At 40.8% G+C, this 14,604-nt stretch overlaps 2 protein-coding genes across 8 annotated transcripts in view; one reads left to right on the forward strand and one right to left on the reverse strand.

Annotated features, from left to right (window-relative positions):
• Nucleotides 1–14,604, reverse strand: part of LOC133509188 (moesin-like) — a 37,654-nt gene that overhangs the window by 20,799 nt on the left and 2,251 nt on the right. For 2 of the 7 annotated variants that reach the window (XM_061835967.1, XM_061835969.1), the window contains one exon: nt 2,223–2,247. The exons of 1 other annotated variant lie outside the window; for it this stretch is intronic. In XM_061835967.1, the coding sequence (XP_061691951.1) occupies nt 2,223–2,247 (25 nt within the window). Of the gene's footprint in view, nt 1–124; nt 186–315; nt 1,191–2,222; nt 2,248–14,604 lie in introns of those variants that run through there. 4 more of the 7 variants (XM_061835975.1, XM_061835976.1, XM_061835980.1 and 1 more) reach the window with 4 other exon arrangements.
• zc4h2 (zinc finger, C4H2 domain containing) lies at nt 3–13,935 on the forward strand. The gene is made up of 5 exons (XM_061835985.1): nt 3–92; nt 2,927–3,098; nt 3,314–3,486; nt 10,818–10,980; nt 12,882–13,935. The coding sequence occupies exons 1-5, from the start codon at nt 40–42 to the stop codon at nt 12,993–12,995; spliced, it is 675 nt and encodes a 224-aa protein (XP_061691969.1). The 5' UTR covers nt 3–39; the 3' UTR covers nt 12,996–13,935.

Consider the following 14,604-nt stretch of genomic DNA (forward strand, 5'->3'; position numbering starts at 1 on the left):
GGCACCATCTGGGCGACGATTCAAAGGTATTCCTTCAGCATGACGGACGAACAGGAAATCATGTGCAAGTTAGAAAACATCCTGGAAGTACGGTAAGGATCGAAAACGTAAAACATTCATCAACCTGATGTTTGAGAGAGGTCAGCGAATGCAACACTAAGCAGCCAAACGACCCCCCCCCACCCCAAACCCCCTTTTGCCTGCTTTGTTATCCTGTTAGCTAACCGTGACTAGCATTGCTACCACTTCGCTAAACGGACCAAGCTAGCCTTTGTTATTTTTAACACGTCTTGAGGTCATTACATAGTCGCACACAGACTATAGCTGACGTTTGTCAATATTCTCGATGTGTAAAATTCCAGATGTGGGATGCGAAGCAGTGCTGTGCTCGAGCTAGCTCATTAGCCAGCAGCAGTCTGTCATGATGTAACTGCACATTCGCAGCTGGCCTTGCTGATGGCTGCGCTATAATCATTATTACTCTTTTATATATATATGAATATTTGCAGGCAATGTCAATATATACACGACACTATATCACGACACATGTACCTCCAGCATTTTTTTAACGACTGTGTAATACCAAGCTAAAGATGCCAAAGATACAAATTGCAATAATTTTATTATTGTATAATAAAGGGATATGGGTATGACCGATCCACGTGCTGGTGAACCCAAAGTTGTGCCCAGTAAGTTTTTGTACTTCATGATCAGCAAGTAGGCTATCCTCAATTACAATCCGCAAGGGTGAAGATCTCATCAAAATTTTTCGATTTACTTAACCGACCTGATCAACAAAAATCAAATTGAGACACTTCCTCTTTTTTATTTTCAAAGGATTTGGCATGACAGTAGCCCAGTCAGTGTTGTATCAGGTCTTAGGAGTTCAGAGAACACGGGTTTTTAATCAAGCGATGGACAAAAATGGCAACGACTGTAGTCATTGGAATGTTGTTAGTCTGCCTGCTGGCTACTTTTGAGGTGCCCTTGAGCAAGGCATCATCCCCACCACCCCAGCTCAAGTTGTGCAGCAGTTTGCTCACTCTGAATGTCTCATTGTGTGCTGGCACGTGTTATGTGGTTCTATATGTTATGTAATGTAGAATGTATGAATGCTTTGCCCCTCAAGATTCACAACTACAATATGTCTGAATTCTATATTTCATCTATTTGAATTAACTGACCGTACTTGTTGAAACAAATTACTGCCTGCTGTTGGTCTCCCTCATAAGCAATTTCAGAATTAGTTTTATCGGCCAAGTACTGTATGTTACAAAACACACAAGGAATTTATCTCTGGTAGTTGGAGCCACTCGAGTATAACAACAAACAGCCAGTATAGTGTAATATACATTAAGGACTTAAAAAAAACACGTTTAGCTCAACTAGCCTCTACCACTGGTACGTCATTCATTTGAACAATGGCGGTGGACTGTGTGGAAAATTATAAATACTTTGGGAGAATTTTTGACAAACTAAATTTCAAGGAAAACTGAAGTTATGTACAAGAAAGGGAAACAGCGTTTACATTGTCTGAGAATATTGGAACTGTCGTCTTTGCGCATTGACAGCAAACTGCTAGCTATGTTTCATTGAATCTGTTATAATCTGGTGTCATGGTTCAAAAATCTATCCTTTAAAATTCTCCCAATTAAATTGTGAGGTGGCCTAGTAGACTGACAGGAGAATCAGAGCTGAAGCTAGAATCTGCTTGACAAGGAGTTACAAAAAGTCTTGTTGAGTCCATTCTAGAAGATGACTTCCACACACGAAACCTCAGGTGTCAAACTCAATGCCTGGGGGCCCAATCTGGTTTACCAATTAAATTTATGTGGCCTGCAAAAGCAAATTCTTTCAATTTCAGTGCTCTTGCTAAAAATCTGTTAAAAAACTTCAAAGTGCCATGTGTTATTAAAAAATGCCATTTTTTTGTCATCAAACCTCTTTTTATGGTCACTTGAACAATAATTAAACTATTAGACTTGAAGCTAGCGTTTTCAGTTTTCAAAAATACCACTTTTTGTCATACATTGCTGGCGTCCAATAGAAACTTTGCATCTCCAAAAGCATCACATTTTCAGGAAACCAGACGTTCGCCATGTCTGTTGAGCCATTAACATTGCATCGTCCAAGACAGAAAGCCATGTGCAACACTATACACTATATGAGGCAGTAATTTGTAAAAAAAAAAAATAATAACAATAACAAATTGAAATACATACCAATGTCCGGACTGACCAGTAGCATCTATAAAAAAGAAATTAACAAAATTTGAACAGAGGAAGTTTTCAGGCTGATGCTTGCAATGTTATAACTGTCTGTATGACCCGACAGTAGACTATTCCTGAAATGATCTTTTGGGAAAAAAAAAAAAAAATCATTCTTTTCAGGTCACATTATTACACATTTATTGTTTTAAAACGTGTCGTGCTGTAATATGAATAACTTATCAGAGACTATCTCTACTGAAGCCACGACCCTAGACATGTCAAACAATTGCCAATGATGTCAATCACATCCCCCTCCCTCATATTTCAACTAAAGGTGTGAGCTAAGAGATGTCAAACAATTGCCAATGATGTCAATTATATCATGACCTCCCCCTTTCATTTCTCTTGTAAAGGGGTGTGCCAAAAATGTCAAACGGTTGCCAATGATGTCAATCACATTATAAATATTGTATCTCAGAGGGTTTACCCGGCATAAATAAATAATTTCCAGCACACACTTAGGCACATGCTGCAACCTTGCTATCTGTACATTCAACTGTCTCACATGGACTTTTTCATTTGGCCTTATTCCCACTTTCAAGCCCTGATCCACGTGTTGAGCATCCCTGCCTTAGTTGGTGTTGCTTACCGGCTACCCTTCATTGATTTTCTACTGTGAATCAGATGAGCTAATTGTACTCTTCTTGCGCCGGCAGGAACAAAACAATCCAAATGCAAAAGATCAAGTCTCGTCTGAAGATCGAGTTTGAGGCTTTGGAGTCTGAGGAGAAGCATCTGAAGGAGTACAAGCAAGAGATGGATCTCCTCCTGCAGGAGAAGATGGCACATGTCGAAGAGCTCCGCCTCATCCATGCAGATATCAATGTGGTGAGGGTGTACTACAATTATAGACCAGCACCGTTATTATCCCCATTACAGCATGTGGAAAGAGAATCTGTAATAACCTTTATATACAAATATGCAAGAAATCAAATTGTTTTGCACACATAATTTAGATGCACGGGTTTATTGTGGCGTATTCAGATGAAAATGTTCAAATATACAGTTAGGCATTTTAGATGTGTTTTTGTTTTTCCCCGCAGATGGAAAGCACAATCAAGCAGTCTGAAAATGACCTGAACAAGCTGCTCGAAACAACCCGCCGCCTGCATGACGAGTACAAGCCTCTGAAGGAGCACGTTGATGCTCTGAGGATGACTTTGGGACTGCACAGACTCCCTCACCTCAATGAAGAAGAGGAGAAACTTTCCTTGGAGTCAGTAGAAAACGCACACACACACACACACACACACACACACACACCTGCGCCCTCCTAGACAATTCTAGTTTACATTAGCACTAGCGAGACGGTTTTTGATTACAGGAATAAAAAGGAAGACTTGACTAGGGGTGTCCGGATCTGAACTTTTGGATCAAAATCGTCCAGACGTCAGAAAAAGTGTTTTCACATTGGATCGGACTAGATCTGAATCGTAGCAAGCAAGGCGTGAAATGTTGCTTGCTTCGAGTTTATTGACATTTCCGTTGAAGGCCACTAAATCTCAACTCGCATCACGAAATAATTCCACCTACTGAATGTTTAATTGCATCACAGGCTTCGTTTATGTTCACAAAAATCGCTGGCTCAATGCTAACACACTGAATGAAAAATGAAAATTAGCATTGAAGTCACAGCATTTATAGCTCTCAAATAATGAATATTAGTGCTTAAAAACTGTATAAACATGACAACCAGGTCACATAACAATTGCATATATTCTTCAAACTCTGTGGAGAAAACAGTTCCGTTGAAGGCCACTAAATCTCAACTCGCATCATGAAATAATTCCACCTACTGAATGTTTAATTGCATCACAGGCTTCGTTTATGTTCACAAAAATCGCTGGCTCAATGCTAACACACTGAATGAAAAATGAAAATTAGCATTCAAGTCACAGCATTTATAGCTCTCAAATAATGAATATTAGCGCTTAAAAACTGTATAAACATGACAACCAGGTCATATAACAATTGCATATATTCTTCAAACTCTGTGGAGAAAACAGTTAAAATAATAATTGATCGTGATTTCTACTTTCTTTGCTCCTGCAAGTGTGTATCTCATTGTGTGACCCACACTGCCCCTCAGAGGTCAAGACGTGCACAGCAGGAACCGCGATCCAAACAATGAGGCCGCACAAAGACAGCTCAGGACCTCGAGCCTCACTAAGTGATTCCATTCTGTTACGACATTGCCAATAAAACTCAACCCAGCTGCATCAGGGAGTTCAAGTGTATTGCAGCACATGTGGAAATAGGAAATACTAAACACTGACAACATAAAAAAACAAACAAACACAATTGAAATTTATTTTGCACTTTAAAAGTACAACTTGTATTTATTATTTATTGATTTTCATTGTTTTCCCATTTATTTTTTATTTAATCGATTCAAATGTCAGCTACGCTTATGTTTAAGTGGAGCTCTGGTTGTGATGCAATTTAAATGTATTCAGTATTTATTGTTTTATGGAACTTATTTTTGGGGGATGCAGTACATTTTAATAATTCAATTCATTTATGTAACTCATTAGTTAATAACAAACGTCAAATTTTGTCATTCCAGGATTGCACATCACCGTTCAGTTTGATTGATGCATGAGTAATATCACCTGATCAGCCCTTTTCTAACATTCCACACTACAAAATAAGTAAAGCATATACGATGATTACTGATATCGGCCAAAACTCAAGGCTGTATTTCAGTCTCGGATCAAAAGTAAAAAAGTTGAATCAGTACAGTCCTAGTTCTGACATAACGACACAGTAATGACATATGTCTATACAGTACTTCATTTTCTGGTATTGAACGGTTTACTGAGAAACCCTCTAATAATAAGGGATTGCCATTTGTCTTAAACCTTATTGAATGATTCTATGGAAATGATTAAAAAATATTACCATGCATGTTTGAGTTCCCATAGAAAACCCACGTAGGCCTGGGGGGAACAGGGGAGGCCAGATTTGAACCCAAGTCCTCAGAACTGTTAACAGTCGTTAACTGTGCTGCTGGCCTTTTTCAAATATCGCAAAAAATGGTGGCACTTCTGTTGTTTTTTTTAATTATATACATACACACACACACCACACACACACATACACACACACACATATATATATATATATATATATTTATATACCTTTTTGTATGTGGGGGCTAAATGATAAATCCTGATGTTCAGTGATGCCAAGTTACTTTGCTGTCCTGAGCGCAAAGCAAACCTTTCCCAGAGCTTTTCTTCTAAGATCCTTGGAGCCAAGGACTATTTTTTCCAAGTTTATCTGAATTCAGTCGTGAGAAATTGCTTGTCAGGGTATGAAGTCAGTGAGAGGTTCACACATCTGCTTTACTGTCTGAGGTTCAAATCCAAGCTTTGGCCTTCCTGAATGGACTTTGCATGGTCTACTCATGCTTGCATGGATATTCTTTTGGTACTTCAGTTTTCTACCACATTCCTTACATGTTTCTTCCGAGAAAGAAGTGAGTGTTAATGGTTGCTGATGTGTGCCCTCCAATTGGTCGGCGACCGTTTCAGTGTGTGCTACGCTTCTCTCAAAGTCCTCTGGGACTAGTGAGGATAAGTGGTATAGAAGATGGATCGAAATAGCCAGTTTTCTAATTCTTTCTGGATTGATGAAGTTTGGAGAACTGATTGGGTTCATTTGGAGTTCCATGTTCTCTGCATAACAACAAACGTAAATGTTTTTTTTTTCCCCCCCCAACATGTTTCACGTACAGTACACAGTACAGGGTTAAGCTCCTGTAGCACACAATTGAGTATTTACAGTGAAGAAAATAAATATTTGAACACCCTGCTATATTGCAAGTTCTCCCAGGGGTCTGAAATTTCCATTGTAGGTGCATGTCCACTGTGAGAGATAAAATCCAGAAATCACAATGCATGATTTTTTTAAGGATTTATTTTTGTGATACAACTGCAAAAATGTATTTGAACACCTGTCTATCAGCTAGAATTCTGACCCTCAAAGACCTTTTAGTCTGCCTTTAAAAGTTCACCTAAACTCTTTGTATTGTCCTGAATTAGATGCACCTGTGTGAGGTCGTCAGCTGCATAAAGACGCCTGTTCACCCCATACAATCAGTAAGACTCAAATTTGGCCAAGACCAAAGAACTGTCCAAAGACACCAGAGACAAAATATTACAACTCCACACGGCTGCAAAGGGCTACGGAGAAATTGCCAAGCAGCTTGGTGAAAAAAGGTCCGCTGTTGGAGCAATCATTGGAAAATGGAAGACGCTAAACATGATGGTCAATCTCAATTGGAGTGGAGCCCCATGCAAGATGTCGCCTCGTGGGGTCTCAGTGATCCTTAGAAAGGTGAGGAATCAGCCCAATACTACACGACAGCACTTGGTCAATGACCTGAAAAAAGGTGGGACCACGGTTTCCAAGGTGACTATTGGTAATACACTAAGATGTCATGGTTTGAAATCATGCATGGCACGGAAGGTTCCCCTGCTTAAACCAGCACATGTCAAGGCCCGTCTTAAGTTTGCCAATGATCATTTGGATGACACAGAGGAGTCATGGGAGAAGGTTTTGTGGTCAGACGAGACCAAAATTGAACTTTTTGGTCATAATTCCACTAACCGTGTTTGGGGGAAGATGAAGTTCCATCCCAAGAACACCATCCCTACTGTGAAGCATGGGGGTGGTAGCATCATGCTTTAGGGGTGTTTTTCTGCACATGGGACAGGACGACTGCACTGTATTAAGGAGAGGATGACCGCGGCCATATATTGTGAGATTTTGGGGAACAACCCTTTTCCCACAGTCAGAGCATTGAAGATGGGTCGTGGCTGGGTCTTTCAACATGACCCGAAGCACACATCCAGGAAAACCAAGGAGTGGCTTCGTAAGAAGCACATCAAGGTTCTGGCGTGGCCTAGCCAGTCTCCAGACCCATAAACCCAATAGAAAATCTTTGGAGGGAGATGAAACTCCGTGTTTCTCAGCGACAGCCCAGATACCTGTCTGATCTTGAGAAGATCTGTGTGGAGAAGTGGGCCATAATGCCTCCTGCGGTCTGTGCAAATGTGAACAACGACTGGAAACGTTTGACCTCTGTAATTGCAAGCAAAGGCTCCTGTACCAAATATGAACATTGTTTTTGTCAGGTGTACAAATACTTATTTGCAGCTGTATCACACAAATAAATCATAAAAAAAAAAAAATCATACATTGGGATTTCTGGATTTTTCTTAGATTACCTTTCTCACAGTGGACATGCATTTACGATGAAAATTTCAGACCCATGCATGACTTCTAAGTGGGAGAACTTGCAATATAGCAGGGTGTTCAAATACTTATTTTCTTCACTGTAAAATATGTAAGTGATCTGACAAGTAGAATTTAAACCAATTTAAGACAGTTCCTTCAGGTGGCCAATTATTTCAAAGGCTGTACTGAGATCTAACAAGGGCACCGCAGAAATAAGACCTTTTTTGTGAAAAAACAAGGCGGTCATAAATTACTTTTACGAGGCTTGTCTCAGTGCCTCCCTGTTTTGTTGGAACTGGAGGAAGGAAGATTGGAAATCTGGATCTGATAAAAAGTTGCTTTTTGAAGAAGACGTTTGATTGCAGTCACATTAAATGGAGTGCACAGCCTTTCAAAAGAGGTTCAAGTACAGTAGCGCAAACCAGTGGTAGATCATAGATAGACGAGTAAGAATTTGATGTACCGTAATCCTTGGCCTAAATAGCGCACCTGGTTATAAGCCTCGGAGCACAGAAAGAGTTTACCGCTAGCGTGGCGCTAACGCTAGCCCTGTAGCTCCGCATAAGCCGCAGGGTTGAAAGCGTGTGAAAAAAGTCGCGGCTTGTAGGCTGGAAATTACGGTAACAAAGACGTAAGGAAGGTAAAAATTGAACGAGAGATGACTGTAAAAAGGCGGCACGGTGAATCAGCAGGTAAAAGTGTTGGCCTCACAATTCTGAGGACCTTGGTCCGATCCCGGCCCTGCCTGTGTGGAGTGTGCATGTTCTCCCCGTGCCTGTGTGGGTTTTCTTCCTCCCACATCCCAAAACCATGCAATTGTAATTGGACACTCTAAATTGCCCCTAGGTGTGATTGTGAGTGTAGCTGTTTGTCTCTATGTGCCCTGAGATTGGCAGGGAACCAGGCTCCAGCACTCCATGCGACCCTTGTGAGGATAAGCGGCAAAAGAAAATGGATGGATGGATGAGTGTAAAAAGCCAGCTCTGAGGAAGTGACCAGGCAAAACCGAGTATGGAATAGTCCCTATTACGTCCTCCAAGGACACAGTGCGCTTGAGAAAATTGATGCCAGTTGGAGGTTAATTTTGGCTCTCACAGGGACAATGTTACTGTCAAAAAATGTCACAAAATCATCGCTGCTGAAAGTCATACTAAGGAGCCCTGTGGCATTTTGCTCACATGGCAACCGCGCTGATCAGAACTAATTTTAAAGATGATAAAAGGGTACTCCGGTATGGAAATAGATTAGTGCCACCAGGATTTGAATTTGAAATGTAAAGTGAAATATGATTTGAATTTGAAATTTAAAGTGATCATATTACAAGTCACGGTCTAAAATTCACTATCTGTGGCACGAGGCAGAACACCCAGCCAATCGCAGCTACGCTTACTTTGTCTCGTGACGTCACACACTAAGAAAGCGTAACTGGATTGGCTGAGTGTTCGGTTCTGACCTGAAGTAACCCTGCCTGGTGGCACAGACGGTGAATTTCAGACAGCGAATTGTAGCCAGTTGAATTGTTAACATTGAAAAGTTACACTGAAATACAACTATTGAAAATGTGATCACTTATCATTTCAAATTCAAATCCTGGTGGCACTAATCTACTTCCATACTCCGGTATTACAAAGGGCCTTACTGTATATTTTAAGATTGTTTCCATACTTAACCCATTCATGGGCAGGGTGGCAATTTTTTTGCCTTATTGAGATAAAAGTCTCCTAATCAAGGAAATAACACTTCTTTTTTGTTTATTTATAATCTCGTCCCAAAGATGGGACGCTCCCCGCGAGATGGTACTTGTGTTTTCTTAGTAGATCGTCCCAAAAATAGGACCTTGCCCATTAAAGGTTATATTTCTCAAGGGAAAAAATGGAGGAAATAATGCGTGAAAATCATGATGTCCCAAAAATGGAATGCTGCCCACGAATGGGTTTTAATCATTTTCTTCAAAAAAAAAAGAAAAAAAGCAGAGCTAGTACAACAATTAATTTTTCAGATCCGCTTTTGCGCACTTCATTTAATTGAATGCTGAGTTGTGTATACGCGTCTTGCGATTGGGTGGCGACCAGTCCAGGGTGCGTCACATCTCTCGCCCAAAGGCGAGTTCACCCATGGCCCGAACGAGGTCAGGCAGGGTGGATGACATTCCCGTACGTGACTATGGTTGAAGTCATGCCGAGGTTCGAAGCCTGCTTGCTGAGCCGGTTTGCCCAAGTAAACTTATTGTATTCACTTCCTATCAGTGTGGGGGCTCGCAGTCAAGGGGTGAGAGAATCTTTCTGTTCCTACGGCGCAGTTGTGTTGAGCTGATCGATGCTGTCTGGACCAGTCGTGTCATACAATGGATGTCTGTCTGGTGGTTATTGCATGGTGCAGTTCAACCGTTTAGCTCAAGATTCTGGTTGTTGATTGGCTTCATTAGGAACATTTCAACGAAACACCTCCTGCAGAGATGTAATTGAGACGCTGTCGGCTAAATCTGTGATAATTGATCGGGCTGTTGACCATTTGTGACTGGGGTTCTGACCGTTACCCTTATTCTGTGCCAGGTGCCACGATGCTGTAAGACTCCTCAGTAGTGCATCTTACTGCTAGAAAAAAATAATTCTGCAATCATTTTCTTTTTTTTTTTTTTTTTTTTTAAGTAATAAGTGCCGACTGAAATTGTATTTGAAGGTGTGATAGAGCAACATTCAAGCAAATGAAATCGCACCTCATATGCCTGTTGGGTGTGAAGAACATTTTCAAATACTCTCTTAGAGGGAGTGACACTTCCACGTGAAATGGGCTCTCGCTCAAAGAAAATCAGCTCGAAATATAAATTTACACATGTTTAATGAACATGCATTGAACATGAACTATTAAGATGGGTTGTGTTAATAGTACGTCGATGGATGTGGTTACAGGAAAGCCGAACCATTAGACTTGTTTTGCGGTGAATTGTACTCCGTAACAAAGCTATTCTTTGAGAAATATGAGAGCGTTACGAAATAGGATATATTTTTTGTTGTGTGTGTGGGGGGGGGGGGGTGCGGCAGTCAGACATAAAACCAGGGCAGAATTTGTCTTTATTTTTTTTTCCTTCCTAGCCCTCGCTGCCTCTGCACAAAGACACTCAGACAAACACTCACTATGACTGTACTTTGGTCCGGAGTTGTACATTAAAACAGGGGAGGGAGGGGGGGCTTGTTTTCTTTGTATCGGTGGTCTTGATGTGGGATGGGATGACGTCTGCAAGATCCTGCAAATGGGACTCACAGCCAAACCTATTGTGTCTGTCTTGTCTTTGCACTTTGATAGTTACTTTGAGAAACAAAAGGCGGAGTGGCAAAAGGAGCCCCATGAACCGGCCATCCCAGAATCCCTTGCTGCCGCGGCGGCAGCGGCACAGCAACTTCAGGTGTCCCGCAAACAAGACGCCCGCCAGACTGCCACCTTCAGGCAACAACCACCGCCCATGAAGGTACATTGTAATCGAGCAATAACAGAGGATGTTAGGGTATATGCTTTTAATTTCAAATACTGTAGAGTGGTAGCAAGACTTATATTTTACTAGTACCGTAATTTCCGGCCTGTAAGCCGCAACTTTTTTCACACGCTTTCAACCCTGCGGTTTATGTGGTGATGCGGCTAATTTGTGCATTTTTTTCTAACGGCCGCAAGGAGGCACTCGAGCGGAAAAGGATATGTGGAATATATGTGCCGAGGAAGTGACTTTTACCGGTCCGGCCCTGTTAGGACTGCACTAGCGTGTTACTGCTGTGTCTGAGTGATTTTTATCGGTATGTTCTTTTTAACCGGCCCTGTTAGCACAGTGTTAGCATTAGCGCGGCGCTAGCGTTAGCATTTGTATTAGCGGTAGCGCGGCGCTAGCGTTAGTGCAGCAGCGCTAGCGTTAAACTCTCTGTGTACCGTTTTTCTTTGTAAATATCTCGTTATATCAATGAGGGTTTCAATGTGGGCACTTGCACCTTTTACACAGCTGCGGCGTATGTATGTACCAAATGGTATTTCCTTTACAAATGTACCCAGTGAGGCTTATAACCGGGTGCGCTCTGTAGGCCGGGAATTACGGTATCGTAAAACAATAGTCGCGATTGAAATGATGTTAATCTGTTGCAGTCCCTCAACAAATATAGTACTGGATTGGATGAAAATGTAAGAAAAGGAAATGAAAAGAACTGGTTTTAAAAATGATCCTACATTGGTATGTTTTGCTTTTGCAATTCATTTCAATTCACAAATTGTCCCAGCCCAGGTTCTTAAGACTGGTTTTATCATCCCGAACTCTCAATTAGAGCTAATTGGCTTGTGTCGTTCTGCTTAACAAAAGAACTCACTGTGATTTGCTGCATTTCAGGAGGTCGTACTATTTATTAAAAAGCCAAAATGTAAATAATTAAAACTATGGGTACATCATACAACAGTGACAAATGTTGTCACTTAAAGTTTCTAATATGGACAACAACAAATTGATCTTTAATCAAATGAGCCTGGACGAAATTAGTAACAACAAGAATTAATTAAGAATGAATCATTCATCCCAGGCCAGCAGGTAATTTGTACGTGTCAAACAAGTGCTTGTCCATGCAGTTCTTATTAGTAAAGTTACAAAAAAAAAAAAAACATTCATTGGTGTATATTTGACTTTAGTATCGGACATGCCTTAGGGATTGTGATAGATTGGGAATTTTCTCATTTGTTTGGAATTGAATTGAAATTGTTTCACCCAACAGCGGCCTGAGCAAGCGACATCAACAACAGAAGCAGATATTATTTCCCATACCAGTCGACATACAGTCTTAACACACCTGACTATAAAAAGACACATTCAATTTTTTTTCCTTAAATGTCTGACATGAAATCACACAAAACGTTTTTAGAGCAAATAGGATTACTAAAATTATTTCCATGTGTTGTACACCATACCGAAAATAGCTGGGATAGGCTGTGATCCGTTTCTGAATTGATTGCGTCGCTCACCTTTGAAAAAAACAGTTATGGAAGGTGATATTACGCAGGCATTAGCATTTAGATAAAGTTTTTGGAGGATCAGTGGCCTTATGCCTCTGCTGTCTTTGATGTGCACGGGTGGATGTCAACATGTCGGACACCCCATGGCGCCGGGCCATTTGAATACCGGGCCCCCAGTATCCATAACTCTTTAAAAGTCCTACCAGTGTTGTTTTGCGCTGTTGTTTTGGTTACCACATAATTGCGCGAACCTGCACTGAACCTCAAACCTCTCTGTGAAGCTTTTTACATGGGAGCCTGACTGTAATGGTGTCGTTTTGCAATTTGACTGCCATTTTCAGACGTCTGCGTTCTTCAAACTAAACACTGTCTCCTTTATTCTGACTCCAGGCTTGCCTGTCGTGCCACCAGCAGATTCACCGCAACGCTCCCATCTGTCCCCTCTGCAAGGCCAAAAGCCGCTCACGCAACCCGAAGAAGCCCAAGAGGAAGCCGGACGAGTAGAGTCTTCGCTCTCTTTACCGCAAACTGGCCCGGCGTGCTGATCCTGAATCAATCATACGCACAAAAATGAAAGATCTACGCATTTGGAAGACTCCCGTACACTTTGACTATATGTATTACTCGTACTGTACTTATTAGATATCGGTCTACCGTTGAGCCAGGGTTGGGTTGTATCTACAGTACGTTGTGTATTCCTCCTATCTGTGCTTTTTGCTGTTTTAATATGTAACTGTTTGGCTTCCTCATTTGATTTATTATCCCTCATTTGTGTTCTTGCAATAACAAAGGTCATTTGTATTCATCATGATTATTGCCTCACAGGTGTCAAACCCAAGGCCCGGGGGCCAGATCCGGCCCGCCACATAATTTTATGTGGCCCGCGAAGCCAAAATCTACAGCGTCAATTTCCATGATTCTTGTCAAAATCGGGACCAAAATTTCAAATTGTGTGTCATAAATGGTAAAGTTGAGATCTTACAAGAATTTTTGTGATACCAAACGTGAATAGTTGAAAAAAAAAACACCATTACACTTGGTTTCTTATTCCAAAACTAGTTCATAAATTGATGATGTAAATATGAGATGATTCAATATTTTTATTTCACAGTCGTAACAGCCCTCTGAGAGAAACCAGAACTACAATGTGGCCCGTGAGAAAAATGAGTTTGACACCCCTGCCTTAGATAATGTACTGTAATTTTGTTTTGTTTTTTCAATTCACTGCATGCATGCTTCTGTGGTTGTCAATTGTAATCAGTGCCAAAAAAAAAAAAATACAATAGGTTTCATGGCTACATTAAATTAAATAGTGTTGTTTTAATGTTTTTAATGTGACCACCAACCCACATGGGGGGGACAGCCAGACTGACTTGCTTTAAATTGTGTTGTAAGTTTTAATACAATGATATGGAAATAAATGTCTTTTGTACTAAAATGTACAATGGTTTTTTTTTTTTTTTTGGTAAAATCTTACCATCCCCAATATCTCTGAATCAAACCTTAACTTTTTGGTCTGGTGTCTACTTTTTTTTTTTTTTTTAAATCTGTGCAGCTGTACCACCCAAGCAGAGCTCTTTTTCGAGTAGGAAAGCACGTTGCGTCCGCGTTCTTAATCAAAGGCGGAGTGATTTCTCAGAACAACCAACTTCCTGTACGCTCGTTCCCCCAGGAGTGAGCAGGTGGTAAAGCTACATTAAAACAGGGCAGTCACAACATGGAACAAATCAGCTGCATGTGCATGTTTGACCCGCTTTCATATTTCTGTTGTCAACGCATGCAGTTCTGTTTTGAATGACATATTTTGTGACGGAGCTCTCTGAATGTTGGCAGGGGTCGGCGGGATGACTCATATGGAGACAAATTTGTACTGATGCGTTCTTTAACAGGTTGTTTTTAATTACATCTGTATATTGGACCCCCTTTACAATTATTAAATTCATTTGTATTATGGTGATAAAATAGTTGTACAGAATTTCCCATTTACTTGATGAAGCATCCGGTGAGTATTTGTTTTATGAACTATATGGATGGGTTTCCACTGGCCAGCATATTAAAAATGAAGACAAACATTTGACTCCGCGTTAACGTCGTCCCTCGCGTCGTACAAACG

This window comes from Syngnathoides biaculeatus, chromosome 11 (assembly GCF_019802595.1).
Source record: "Syngnathoides biaculeatus isolate LvHL_M chromosome 11, ASM1980259v1, whole genome shotgun sequence".
In the NCBI taxonomy this organism is placed as follows: domain Eukaryota; kingdom Metazoa; phylum Chordata; class Actinopteri; order Syngnathiformes; family Syngnathidae; genus Syngnathoides; species Syngnathoides biaculeatus.

Coding starts and splice junctions, on each gene's coding strand:
- zc4h2 (XM_061835985.1), top strand. CDS start 40: ATGACGGACGAACAGGAAATCATGTGCAAGTTAGAAAACATCCTGGAA. Junction 3,099..3,313: donor TCCATGCAGATATCAATGTG/GTGAGGGTGTAC, acceptor TTTTCCCCGCAG/ATGGAAAGCACAATCAAGCA. Junction 10,981..12,881: donor AACAACCACCGCCCATGAAG/GTACATTGTAAT, acceptor TTCTGACTCCAG/GCTTGCCTGTCGTGCCACCA.